Source organism: Halichoerus grypus, chromosome 7, assembly GCF_964656455.1.
Source record: "Halichoerus grypus chromosome 7, mHalGry1.hap1.1, whole genome shotgun sequence".
Lineage (NCBI taxonomy): Eukaryota > Metazoa > Chordata > Mammalia > Carnivora > Phocidae > Halichoerus > Halichoerus grypus.
The window spans coordinates 101494649-101509292 of NC_135718.1; the positions used below are offsets into that span (position 1 = coordinate 101494649).

Below are 14644 nucleotides of genomic sequence, written 5' to 3' on the forward strand. Positions count from 1 at the left end.
CGAGACCGATCTAGGAGAGAGGGCCTGAGCACCCCGAGTTTCCTGTGGTGTACGCGAGCTCCTGAGGGCACACAGACCAGGCTAGGGAAAAGCAGCAGCCTGCTGGAGCTGGCCTCCAGGACGCAGAAGTCACCCGAGCCGGAACCGGACGCGGAGACGAGCGTGTCAGCAGCAAATGCTGGAGGCTGCACTGCTGACTGAGACCAGGTGTGGGAAGAATCTCAGGCCTGGACACCTCTCTCTCCTCGCCCGAGGGCCCTGGCTTTTCTCGAGCACAGATGCCACCTGGAGGAGCCCGGGGAAGAGGAGAAACCTGAACGGACTGAAAACATGCTCATGGGACAGAGTCCCAGCTGAATTGGCAAGACAAAGTGTTCTCCTGCTAGGAATGGTGGCACCTCAAGATAGCAAGTCCAGTTACTAAAAACCAATGGGGTCAGGTCTGCTCACCTGGGGTTGTAGTTTATGGAACTCAAGCCCAGGACAACCAGAAAGAACCAACACGCAGCCAGGGTGAAGAGAGGGTGAGTTGGGGAAAGATGAGATGGTTTGGGAAGAACCAAGAGCACCAGGAGTTGGGGATGTGGAGGGGTGGGTTCCACTCTTGGCCTGGAGTCGTCCTGGGCAGCACCGCAAAACTGGGCACAGGCCTCTCAGTCACACACACACACACACACACACACACACACACACCCCACACTGTTAGCGTCCTCCAATCACAGCTCCCAACCAAAAGGAATTATCTGATGGCCGGAATCAATACTCTTCTCGCAAGCAAAGGAGCCCACAAAGTTCAAGGAGGATAGTATGTAAGATGGCTTTATTTCACAGGGCAAAGGCTATGCCCCATTGGACGCTACGTAAAGCATTTGAAGCCCACCATACAGACGGTGGCCACAGGAGCTGCTCCTCTTCTTCTAACTGTGGCGTGGGGTAACCATGTCCCCAGCATGCGGGGACGACCCTGGGTGCCATGTGGGGCAAGCTGTTTTGCCCGAGCTCTTTTCCACACATTTTGAGCCAGTGAGGGCCTTTCATAAAAAGCCTTGTGGTTTCCATGAAGAGACTACTATGCCTTATAACTTTGGCCCCAACTCACCACAGAACTTGCACTATTTCGTTTACACAGCCCTTTAAGAGCTGACCGAGGACGAGCCCATCGACTGTGACACCGTCTAACCCCCCCGACTGCTAGTCCCACACCGGCAGACCTGGGGACCACGCACATTCTTCTGGGTGAATAATGAAAGCTGAGAGAGCAGAGAAGAGCTGCAGGGGCTTTGGCGGGCAGGCTCTGCGCCCAGGAGCCCTAACCATCGTGTCCTGCCGCCTTTCCTGATGCCAGAGGCTTTTCACATCTTGGAGAGCCTGATGTCGTAGGTGACCATGTTGAAGTTGTCCCAGGCGAAGAGCTTCTTCTCCAGGGGGTTGTAGTCCACCATGCTGCTGTACTTGTAGCGGTTCTTGAAGGGGACGCTCAGGGCCTTGCTGCGCCCCGTGGCCGTGTCGTAGGCGAAGTTGACCGTGGCATCCGGGGACGAGTAGCTGCTGACGGTGTACAGGCGGCCGCAGATGAGGAAGGCGTTGGCCACTGACTGCTTGCGGATGTTAGTCTCCCAGGTCTGTTCAAGGGCCAGACTCTCTGGGTTCAGTCTGGAGAGGACGATGGCGCCTTTGGCCCCCTGCGTGCTGTAGATGACCCAGAGGCCCGTCTCGTCCACAGCTAGGTCGATGTCCGTGTAGCCGCCCCACGAATAGGGGAACTGCCCGTGGTAGCCGGCCCCGGGCAGCTCCTTCTCAGCCTTCACGGCCTCGGTGGTCAGCTCGTAGCGCACCAGCGTTCTGGACTCGGCGCCCTGGAAGTAGAGGCTGCCCCGGTAGACCACGGCGCCCGTGCTCTCCAGCGGCCGCGGCAGCACGTGCACCTTGGACGGGTAGCCCTGCAGGAACTGCGGGACGCGGTCGTACTCGAACACCTGCCGGATGTCCGTGCCCACCGTGTCGATTCTCCACGTGGTCTCCGGGGTGTGCGGGGAGGCGGGCTCCGGGTCTCTCATCCACACGCCGTACTTGCCCGCGATCGTTTCAGCTCTCCTCAGGGTGAGCGGCTCTCCTACCCAAACCAGTTCTCCGCATCCTGGGAGAATTAAAGACACGCATAACCCAGAATGCTTTCCACCATCTTTCCGCCCCGTGGCCGCGTGGCAGAGCCGGCGAAAGCCAGAACCCCGGAGACGGAGCGTCTGGGGTTAAGGTCAGGCTCTGCCCTCCGCTGACTGGGTGACGTTCAGGTCCCTCAGCCCCCTCGACCTTGGCTTGGTCATTGGTAGAGGGGACAGTGTTCTGGGGTAGTAGGGATGTTGTAAATGTTAAATGGAATTATACATGTTATGTACTTGGTAGAGAGTAAATGCCCAGGAAGTATTATGTGATCAAAATGTCATATGAATTGAACTTCCCCTTTTCAGTATCAGTTGTAAAGAGGAAGGCTGCACAGAGGGCTTCAAACTGTATTTCTAATATTTGATTGAAGCCAGGCAGGAACTCACAGGTGTCCATTATACTACTTTTTATGACTTTCATGTCTGATTTACTTCATTTTTTAAAATGAAACAGGGGCACCTGGGTGGCTCAGTCGGTTGGGTGTCTGCCTTCCGCTCAGGTCATGATCTCAGGACTCTGGGATCGAGCCCCGAGTTGGGCTCCTTCCTCAGCAGGGAGTCTGCTTCTCCTTCTCCTTCTGCCCCTTCCTCCCCTCCCCTTCTTGTGCGTGCTCTCCCTCTCTCTCTCAAATAAATAAATAAAATCTTTAAAAAATAAAAATGAAACAAAAATCTAGTCATTATAAGAAACTCTGTAAAACAAAGTTCTTCAAGCCCAAACTGATGGGCCACATAAAGGCACCATTTTAATACAATAAAACCCGAACATAATTTTTAAAATGTAATGAAGAGATGGTTGAAAATTTAGATTTAGCTGAAATAAACACAACAGATCTCTGTGCTTTTTTTTTTTTTTCCTTCACTTTCCTTTAGAAGGTGGGGAGTCTTTGCTGCTCATGTCTCAGGGAATTGTATTTTGAAGACTTCAAAACGTCCCCATCACATGCATGATCTTCAGCTGGGAATAATTGTTAATAACATGGATAGTCACAGTTTCTGAGAACCACAGCCTGCCTTAAGTCTGGCTTTCAGGGAACACTTTGGAGAGGGGCACCTGTACTTTTCCTCAGTACCCAAGTTCAGAAAAGATACCTTTTCTGAGTATGTGCTATGTGCTGAGATGGTGCATCCATCCGGCCCTAAGATAAAGAAAGATATGAAGGATCTACTAAAAAATGTAATGAATTTCTATGTGGCAATCAAGTGGGTGAAATAAACCTATCTCTCCTCTTCCCCCAGTGCAGCCCAGCTGAGCCCACCATCCCCAAGTGGGTGGTGAGTGAGATACAGGGCTTTGCTAGGAAAGGCCGACATCCTGCCCGCGTGCTCTGGAAAGGGAGCAGAGAGGGGCTCTTCCTCTCCCCCTTCCCTGCCTCGCTGCCAGGGCTGACCAGTGGTCTGCCCTCCCCGCAAAGTGGGCTGACCAACTCTGAACACAGAACAGTCACAGATAAAGACCATGTGTGTACAAAAGGGAAGAAATTTAACTTCATACCAGGGTCTCCCTCCTCATTCTCGGGATGGCCAGATGGACTCTCCTTCAGGATTCGGGAAGCAGGAACCTCAGTTAACTCTGACTTCAGTTCCTGGAAGTTCATGGTCTCCACATTCCATTTAGAAACTATATTAAAAGAAAGAGACAAACTTGTAGTATGAGGAAAAATGGCCCAAGGACTATGCTGAGGATGGTATTTAAATAGACTTCCAAAGATATGATGGTTTGAGATTTGTTTTAAGACAATAAATATGTAGGGGTCTGGCTGGCTCAGTCAGAAGAGCATGTGACTCTTGATCTTGGGGTCGTGAGTTCAAGCCCCATGTTGGGTGTAGATGGGTGTAGAGATAACCTAAACAAATAAAACTTTAAAAAAAGATTTTTTAAAAAGATAATAAATATGTAGCATTGGGGTGGAGATAAAACAAGATCGGATTTGGCGGACAACTGTTGGAACTTGGTGATGGGTACACTGGGGTTCTTGTTGTTCTCTCTACTTTTGTGAATGTTTGAAAAATTCCCATAACAAAAAGCTCACAAATAATAAATTGCATAGCGATGTGCCTTGCACAGAATAGGGTATGCAAAATAAAATAAAGTAAACTTGTACACAATTAAAATAATTCCCTAATTTATGAGCAGGTGAGGTGTGATTCAGGGATATTGAGAAGGTCTTCACCATCTTCGGGATGCCCGAAATTCAGCAATTAACGATTCCCTGCATGACATAAGGTTCTTTCCCCTGTCATGATGCAAATGTTCCTGTGAGAGGTAACATATTCAGCTTTACATGCTCAACTGAAATACTCTGTCAGATCCCTTTCTGAGACCAGTTTTGGACAAGGACAGAGTGTGCGGAATTCCTCCAAGAATTCGCGGGCTAGGGTGGGGGTTGCGCACGTTGAGGGAAGGGGTGTGGAGGACACCGGTTAGACATGAAGTTACCACACTTTGTCACACTTCGCTACTTCGGTTTAGGATTAGGCTTATACAAGAGTCCTTGAATACAAGGAAAAAGCAAAAGCCACGAGGAACAGGCTTAGCTGTTTTAAAATGTAGGTTTATGATTCAGGTATGATGAGGCCAACAGATCAGGAGTTGACAGCTAATGAGAAGATAGTCTGTTATACTCACTACTCCCAAGGACACCCACGCCATAGGGGCCACATGGGGCAGCACCAGGGTCACTCAGGCAGGAGGGAAACATGGGCAAGAACCTTTATTGTTTTTCCTGTGGGAAGGAACGGGTGAGGCCGGGTAAGCAGGCTTAGGATTGGCTAATGTGAATAATTTCAGCAGGCTCTGGGGCATGGGGCTGTCCCTAGTTGGTCCCCGGCTCTGAGGTGATGCAGGCAGGTGGACAGTGGCCTTGAGTGTGAGAGCCAGAGCCCACGGAGGCGGGGCGTGGAGGCGGGGCGTGGAAGTGGGGCGGGGCGTGGAGGCGGGGCGTGGGCGTGGAAGCCAGGCGGGGCGTGGGCTATGGGTCGGTGGGTGTGCATGTGAAAGGCGTGCTGGCAGGTGAGTCATACAGGATCTCCAGGAATCAGCTAACCCTGCGAGGCCCAGGCGTCAAAGCCTCAGAATAAAAGATATGCTTGAAACATTGGCCTTTTCTCTTGCTGGCCATCTCAGTCAGCTCTCTGCCCCTTGAGTGACCTGGCTCCCCACTCAGGATTCCTGTGTCACGGTCCCCGAGGGCAGTCAGTGCCTGGGGCTGGGCTCCTGCACAGCCGAGAAGGTGAGGAAGACGTTCTGTCTCCTATCACGTGTTTGCTTCACTTTGCTAAATTTAACCTCGCAGGCACAGAAGCTGACAATGGAACACTGAACCCCTCCAGCTACACACATGTCATCAATTTTAAGGCACACACATTTTTTCACATTTTCACATGTCTGGACTCAGGTACCTCTTATAGTTGCCGGTATTTAGCTTCAATGCACAGTACTAGAAGGAGGTAGAGAACATTTCCTATCCAGCTAAGAAGCTCTCAGGCTTGCGTGGGGCTGCCCGCTGCAGCGCTCTCTGCCCGGTGTTAACTGGCCTCCCCAGGAGTGACAGGCCTGGAGGGAGTGCGTCCTCCCACCCTGGTATGTCCCTCAGTCCCGAGTGGGCTGCATGAGCAGTCAAGACCCTTAAGCCAAATGTGTAACCAACTGAGGACATTCTAGATGTGTGCCCCAAACGCCAGGGGCGATCAGGAATACCTCCAGGGACATGGCACGTCTTCAGTCTCCCCAGCCTTGGGGAGCTGTCCACCCATCTAAATAGCCAGCCCCGGTGCAAAGTTGTGCAAGGTGTGGACATACACGGTGAATAATTACAGTCGGTCCATGGTCCCCTTGAGGAGTTCATGGTCTGGCAAAGTCCTCTCGCTGAGGAGTAACGTGGGTTCATTCTAGGCTGCTTTGGGAATAAGGACCCCTTGGACAATTCAAATGGCTCGTGGAGGGTCCTAGGAAATTCATTTGGTTCCCTGAATCTCCTTCTGTCTGCCTGAAAATCTGTGGAGGAGACTCCTCTGCTCCTCACTCTGAAGATTGCCTCGACCTAAGGGGGTAGGTACCCAGGGCAGAGGCTGATTCACTAGGTCAGATGGAGGTTCCCTAGACCAACTGAGGACCCTCACGAGCCACCGTCCTCCTCTCCCGGGAATTGGTGCTGACTGGTGGTCAGCATGGCAGAGGCAGGGTGCCCGAGGTTCCCTGCTCTTCCGTGCTGCCAGGAAAAGGTTAAGAGTGAGGGACTCCCTTCCCCTATAAGGGGCGAGCAGAGCTGTTTGTAACCATCCCAGCTTCCTGGAGTGCAGGCCTTCACCCTCTCCGTCTGCCTCTCCCGTCTCCATGCCTTGTCTTAGGCCTAAAACATAATGACAGAGCCTCGACCCCTGGCTATCAGGAGCAACCCACCCCTGCCTTGCCTGCCCAGGCTCCCACACTGAGCAGAGGCTCAAATACGTGGCAACACCTGGCAGGGCAAGTTCTCAAAAGCAGGTCATTGAGTAAACTCCCTGAGGTGAGCTGTTTCTTTTCCTTGGTACCTTTCCTCCGAATAATTCAAACTGCTTTAATTGTTTCAATTAATTCTCAGGATATCGGAGCAAGTTTTAGGCAATGTGAGGTGAGAAATACTGCAGTGGCATTTCTACAAAACTTCTAGAGGATTCCCTTGCCCCAGCCCAGTTCCCTGCCCTTCAGCTCCAGGACCCACAGTTGCCATACAAGGGCCTCGCCTGTACCAGCTCCTTCTTCTGTGCACCTGATGCACATTATTTTATTCTGTGACTGTGGCTAGGATGATCATGGAGCTTAGTGACTTACTGAGAAATAGATACATACTGAGAAAAGTCAGGGTACACACCTGCAAATCAATGAGAAGAAAATTAAGAAAAATGCCCACTTTAGCCACAGAGGGGATAAAGAAAGTGGGGAAAACAAACCCAGATCAGCATTTTCCGGGGTGACTTCCCTGAAGATCACTAAAATATTGAAGTACTGAAAACAGATCCTTTGTGAAAAGACACGATTAGCAGGTACTTATGGCTCTTTCCACATTTCAAAGCAGTTTCATAGAAACTATTTATGTGATCTGATACCTTCACAACTTTTAAAGAAATAGAAAAAGGCTTTAGGACTGCAGTCTGCCACTAATTTAATTATTAGTGCCTCCTATGATTCAGGTCCTGTGCTTATCACCTCTATTCCACATAACAGTCCTGACGTGGACGATACTATCTTCATTTTGCCAAAGAGGAAACAGGCTCAGAGAGGTTAAGTAACTTGCCTAAGGTCACACAGTTAGTTAGTGGTGGGACTAGGACTTGAGCCAAGTCTGCCAAGGCCATGGCAGTTGCAAAACTTTCCAACCTGTGGTGGGGGAAGTTTGTCAGTTATAAATTAATTGCCCCTTGGTGCCAAATGCATCCTTCCCTAGATGCTTTCCGAAAAACAAGGATTTCTCCTGTAAAGTGGGCACGATGTCAAGCTTTCTCGGTAGAGGGCGCTGGAGGGACACTGTGGGAGGACGGTCCGCGGCAGTAGCCCCCGGGGACTGGGTTGGCAGTGTGAGCGCGAGGACATCGGGTGGAGCCCTGCCCCAGCCACGGGTCCAAGACGTGGTTCCTCTGTGACCTTGCAGCCACAGCCTGGCCATAACCTTTCCACAGCCCTGTCAACACGGAACCCAGAGTCCCTGCACAGGGACCCCGTGCTCAGCCGGCCTCCCCTGCAGGCCCCCCTCGCGCAGCCTGTCCCTGCCTCCACTGTGTCCACGCCGCAGGCTGCCGGTCGCCCTCGGGAGGTGGCCGTTCCAGCTCCAGCCTGGAGAAGCTCTCCAGCTTCTCCGCTCTCCGCTGGGCTGCACCTCCCCTTCCTCCGTGAGGCCTGACCCCCTTCCAAGTTTGTCCTTCCTCTGGGACCTTCCCTCGGCCCTGGGGTGCCGTGTGGAGTTTACTTATATCTCATAGTTGCTCTTTCATCGTACTCCATTCTTTATATTTTTAATATATAACTTACAAGACTTAACTTGCCGTGTGGATTCTGTCTCCTGACTGGGCGCAGACGGCTACCTGAGGCTTCCCAACAGCCTCCAACTTGCGCCTCAGAACTTTGGGGGGTGACCCACTCCTGGAGCGGAGCTCGGATTCCGGCGCACTGCTGCGCGTGCGCACACAGCTCCCAGGCCGTGCCCCCGGGGACCAGCCGCCAAAGGGGAGGGGCCAGGTGCCTGGCTGGTGCAGAGTTCCTTGCCTGGGGCCACCGAGGCCCTCGCGGCTCTGCACAGGGGTCCTTTTCTTCCTCCCTCTCCCGGTCTCTTCCTCTCTGCCTCTGCCTCTCCCTTTTCCTCTCCCTCTCCCTGCCTCACCCCCACCGCCTTTCTTCGCGGTTGCTGGAAGCACACCTCATGTGCCGTCTTTGGAGTAAACAAGAACCACAGTGAAACATACTGTCAGGGAATGGCTTTCGGAATCACTGCACGGCCCTTTCTCAGTTGGCAGATGGGATGGGTGGATGACAAGTCCGCTGGCTGCTTCTTGGTTGTGCGGGCCAGGAGCACCTGGCAATGGTCAGAGCTGTCTGGCATGAGGACAGAAGCCTGTGGGAGAGGATGCACACAGCCCAAAGGCTGGGAAGCAGTTGTGTGAACGAGCCTGGATCGGGCCCCAAGTCATAGCTTTCCAGGTCGGCCTGCCCTGTACCAGGTGTGTGACTTTGGCCAAGTTACTCGCCTCAGTATTCTTAGCTCAAACTATACATGAAACGTCCTCAATAAAAATGTGTCAAAATTAAAATTTCTCTGGAATGTTTAAAAATCACTCATATTTCACTCTGTGGTGTGAAAACAAAAAGAGGTTATGAAAGTATTACGGACTGTATTGTACCCAATAGCTAAATATTTTTAGAGCTTTTATTTGTTTCTATTAAGACTCAGTCCTTCTGTGGTTGAAAAGTTCATGTCTCTTACAAAATTTTGGAAATTTTCTGCATGCTCTGCCCTATCTCCCTTACCTCTGCTTTGCAGACACATTCTAGAGAGCTTAGCCTAGAAACTCCCCAGGAAAGCGAAGATTAGCTAGCAGACTAACGTCCTGGGTGTTGCTCCGGGTACTGTCTCTTGGATCAATATGTGTGTTACAAAAATGTTATGTACGTGTTGATGTTTTAATCATTAAATGACGTTTTAAAACAGTAGCGCAGCTCAAGCAAAAGAAACCCTTCAGAGTTATGATCCACTTACTGCATGCCCACCCTGTGCAGGCACTTCTAATCTGCATAGCAACCCTCACAAGAGATTATTATCTGCAGCACTTGCACTGAACACCTCTGGTGCTCTTCCTTCATATCCTGCCCACCTTTTCCCAGTCATTGTGTGGCCACCTGCCTTGTGCCAATGTCCCCTGCCAGGACCCTGCCTCAGCTGCCCTGCCCTGGCTTCTCTCGCTCTCTGCAAGAGCCAGCCTGGTGCCCACATCTGCGCAAACTGGAAGTGGGATATACCCTCTGGCGCGATGATCCTGGGCCAGCAGAGTATCGGATGCACGTATGAATGCTTCCTTCCTCCGCTGCATTTTACACAGCTCCCCAGAAGGGTGTGGTGGGCTCAAGCCTCCACCACCCACTGTGGGGCTCCACTGGAGAATGCCCCCCACTCCTTATTGGCTCCCCTTCCTTCCCTGACTCACTCTCCCCTAACCTGGCTTCTGCTCCCTGCCCACATATACCACTGCACACAAGCCCCCATCCCAGGCTCTGTTCTCTAGGAGGACTAATCTGAAGTAGAGGTCAGATAAAGGGAAAGACGGGCTTCTCTTGTGACACTGATAACCAACTCTGATAGATCATCTGGTAATCTGTATTTTTCTACTTTGGGCTTAATAGGTTGTTTTTTTTTTAAGATTTTATTTATTTATTTGACAGAGAGAGACAGCAAGAGAGGGAACACAAGCAGGGGGAGTGGGAGAGGGAGAGCAGGCTTCCCGCCAAGCAGGGAGCCCAATGCAGGGCTCGATCCCAGGACCCCGGGATCATGACCTGAGCCAAAGGCAGACTCTTAACGACTGGGCCACCCAGGTGCCCCATGGGCTTAATAGGTTTCCAGACATTTTGCTACAAAGCAATTACTACAAAATTATATATGTGTGTGTGTATATATATATATATATACTATCTCAATTTTCTCACATGTACACACACACACACACACACGTCAACAAGTGATTTCTGTGTTTCTAAGGAGACCTTTTTCTAGGTAACAATTACATGATAAAGACAGCGGTGGTGACAGTTTGAATGACAGGCAGAGTGAGAAAAAGTCCACCCTCTGTGGCCTCCCTCGGCTGGAGGCAGCCTCACTAAGCCCTTCCCTCCACCCCCAGCCCCCCAGCTCTTGCTGCCCCTACATGAAGCACACCCACACTTAAATTCCAGTCGCCCAGAAAGCCCTTTACCCTCAGATCTAGGACCTTGAAGCCCATCTTTTGTTCCAAACATTTCTTTCCCTGATGTTTAAATGTAACCTTCCTGGAGCGCCTGGCTGGCTCAGCTGGTGGAGCACGTGACTCTTGATCTCAGGGTTGTGAGTTCGAGCCCCACGTTGGGTGTAGAGATTATTTAAAATAAATCTTTAATAATAATAATAATAATAATAATAGTAAAATAAAGGTAAACTTCCTGTCTTTTATCTTTAGGTTCTATAAACTAGAGGTCACTTCAAGGTCCTGAAGGGCCACTGGACCTCAGGTGGGAGGGACTGAATTAGAATTCGGTTCTGGCTCTGCCACTAGCTGACTAGGTGGCCACAGACCAGCTCTGGGCCTCAGTTTCCACATCTGCACAAAACGAGCCAGTGGCTCAGAGGCTCTGCAGCTCTATATTCCTGGGCTAATGTAATTCCTCCTCATGGAAAAAAAAAATTGCTAAAAAGACTTTCCAAGCTTGGAGTTCACTCTAAGGGGCTGTTGTCCTTATTTCAAAAGTAGAGCAGCTGGAAAGAAGAAAAAGAAATGTAAAATTAGAAAACACATCTAATAAATTCCCTAAGTCTTGTTAAATGACCACAGGACAATAAAAAAACCAAAACGTTGCCTCTGTTTTCACACACACACACACATACACACACAGGTTTTTGTTGAGAATATGACTCCATCACTTAACAGTCTGAAATAAGTAATGCTTCATTGTGTTTCTATTAATACTGATTTTTTTATCTGTGCTCAGAGACTCAGGTTCAACAAATCTTCGTGCCACCACCGATCATTGTGCCTCCCGGGGCCTTTGGTGTCTTCAGACCTTATTTTTCTTTGTTGTAAAATTTAGAATCGAGTCTCTTCCAACTATAGAAATACAGGATTTTTAAAAATCCTTTACACTTAAGAGTTATTTCATTTGAACCCCACAAAAATCACTCACAGGAGGAATTTTCATTACCACATAACAGGTAAGAAACCAAGGTGCAGAGGTTAAGTGACTTGTCCAAGGTCATACCCTGGCATGGACTCTTGGGTTTTTTCAGCCTCATTTACATGCAGACTTTGCCTCTCAGGTAGAAAGCCTTTTTTTTTTTTTTTTTTTAAAGTAGGCTCCATGCCCAGCACAGAGCCCTACGTGGAGCTTGAACTCATGACCCTAAGATCAAGACCTGAGCTGAGGTCAAGAGCCGGATGCTTAACAATTTGAGCCACCCAGGTGTCCCTAGAAAGCCCTTTTAAAAAAATAATCATTTTATTTTGAAGATTTCCAAACCATTTGAAAAGTTGAAAGAATCATACAATAAAGCACCCCCCCACCGTGTGCTCATCACTGAGATTCACCATTTGTTAATATTTTGCCACATTTGTTTTTCCTTTGTTTCTGTCACTCTTGATACATTTATAGTCTTTGTTGAACCATTTGAAAGTAAATTGCAGCCATTCTGACAACTTACCCCCTAATACTTGAGTCTGTGTCTCCTTAGAAGAAGGATATGCTTCATAACCACGATATCATCTCTCAGCCAAGAAACTGAGCATTAATCAATAATAGGACCTAAGAGGTGGTCTATCTTCAAATTTCCTCAATGATTCCAAACCTGTCCCTGTGGCTCTTCTCCCCTGGATGTAAGACCCAATCCAAAGCCAGGCACTGCATTTGGCCACCACTTCTCCTTAGCCTTCTACAATCTAGAACAAGCCCCACCCCCTTGTCTTTCTTTCATGATGTTGACGTCTCTGAAGAGTCTGGACTAACTGTCCTGCGTTCAGATTTGCTCACTTGTTTCTTCCTGATCAGAAAACTAATTATGAAACAGGGAATATCTGGGAGCACAATTTCACAAAAAGTGACACAAATACCATCCTCCCGAATAATGGAGAGAGAGTGCCCCCTCTCACAGTGCGCATGCACGGACTCACCTTCGAGCAGGGACCAGGATGAATGGAAGAGCGTCTCAGTTAGAAAGAGCCACCTCAAAGAGTGGCCTGGGGACTTGAAAGCAGAGGTTCTCCGATTGGGCAAAGAGTAAGAAAACTTCCCAAACAACATAGTGAGGAACCCAACAAAGGGGTTGCCACCTCTTTATTTTGCCAAGACAGCACATGAAAAAAAAAAAAAAAAAAACCCTACCATCTATCATGGTTTCATAAATCTATTGTTATCTCATAAATAGAGGTCATTTTAACAACAAAAAGTAGGAATCACAATTTCCAAAGATTCACAAAAGAGTAGTTTTCTAGGCAGGATAGTTGGCAACTTTCTACTAATCATATACACATACGTCTCACCTGGTCCTTATATTTCGCACTTTGCTATGACTGGGGGAGCCATCATGGGAGGCACAAGAACTCGGAACCACCAGCCCAAATGGAACTCTCAGGAGCTAAATGACTAGTAATACGTGAGAGTGGTTGCTTTGCCCTCCTTCAGTCGTCTGTCTCGTGCTAGATGGACGGTCTCGGGGAGAGAGGAAAGGGCAAGGAAAGGCAAGCCCGGGCTGCCCATAACAGGTCACTATGAGCGATGTCACCTTCTGGACTCGGGGGCCCCTTCACCCCACGTTCTTACCTTCCCTGGAGCCTGGTGGCACGTCCTGAGAGGAGCTGTGGGCCTGGGGACACTGGCCCTTTCTCAGCCTCGCTGCCTCCTGGCTTCTGCTTTCCAGCCTCTGGGCCAGATCCGCATTCTCTTCCTCCAGTCGCCTCTTCTCTTCTTCCAGAGCTGACTTGTCACGGAGGAGGTTGTTGTAGGCCACCTCCAGCTCCCTGGTTTTGGTCTCCAGCTGTTCCCGCTCCCTTCTCAGGGTGCCCAGCTCCCTCTGCAGCCCCTCGTGGGTCTGTGAGGGCCCGGCAGCCTGGCCCAAGGCCAACTGGTGGAGGATGCCCTCCAGGGAGCTGAGCCGGGCTTTGGTGGACTCCAGGTCTGCCCGCTGGGCACTGCTGTCTCTCTGCAGGTCCTGGATGGCTGACGTGGCCTGGCTCTGCTCGGGGCAGCTGGACTCACTGGGGCTGGCCACACTGAAGGTATACTGGCATCGGCCGCTCGGGTCATTGGCCTTCTGGAGCTGGGCCGTCCTGGCCTCCAAACCCCATACAAGACAGGCCAGAAGTAACAGCTGGGCAACTGGCATCTTGGGCCTGCTACTGCAGTGATGGGTACAGAGGCCCTCAGTGCAGAGACTGGGCAAGGCTTCCCTGGGAAAGCTCTCCCACCCTGTGAGGCCTCCAGATGGGTGGCCCTGCTGGCTCATGCCTTGGCTGCACAGAGCTTTATATACACTGGGGAGCCACCCCTGCGTGGGGGGAGCAAGAGGTGGTCACGTGAGGCTGGGCGGGGCCACGCACAGGGGAATTGTTTTTACACGGCCAGAAAACATCTTAGAATATGACATTCCAGAAGTCTGTTTGGAATTTCTTTTCAAAAAGAATGTCTCACTTTATGCACCCCATATCCCTACAATATTCCCTATATCCCCACCCTATTTTGTGCACACACGTTCACACAGGGCCCACTTCACCCAACATGATCACATGCATGTCTATTTCAACAAGGATTCATTTCTAGTTTATATTTCCATTTACTCTGCAAACTTTATCGAGACCTGCTTCTGTATCGTGGACTGTGCTAGAAACCAGGGATGCAGACATTCCTAAGACATAGTCCCTCTGTCCCTGTGGCAGTGACAGACAAATAACAGCCAGCCAGAATACAGGGGCAGCATGCTACCAGGCTTCAGGGAACAGCAATCCTGTAGAAGCAGTTGGAAGCAGAATTCTTCCCTTGCCCCAGCTTTAAAACAAGTGTGGGTTTGTATTTGGGAGGACTTTCTAATTCCAGTCCCAGCATATCAGGCACCCTTGTCAGTGATAGCCTCGAGGCTAGTTCTTACCATGTGTGTGAGCGTGTGTGTGTGTGTGCGCGCATGTGAGCAAAAGCGCCTTCATCATCATGGATGAAATCTGTGGAACCCTTCTCAGGAAGGTGTTTTTAAATGTAGAAAATATATAGGACTGCAAAGGAA

The 14644-nt window shown here is 50.1% G+C and overlaps 1 protein-coding gene across 1 annotated transcript; it reads right to left on the bottom strand.

Moving 5' to 3' along the window:
- Positions 1 to 803: 803 nt before the first annotated feature.
- MYOC (myocilin) lies at positions 804 to 13873 on the bottom strand. The gene is made up of 3 exons (XM_036080547.2): positions 13192 to 13873; positions 3658 to 3783; positions 804 to 2137 (listed from the first exon to the last, which is right to left on the bottom strand). The coding sequence occupies exons 1-3, from the start codon at positions 13871 to 13873 to the stop codon at positions 1353 to 1355; spliced, it is 1593 nt and encodes a 530-aa protein (XP_035936440.1). The 3' UTR covers positions 804 to 1352.
- Positions 13874 to 14644: the final 771 nt, after the last annotated feature.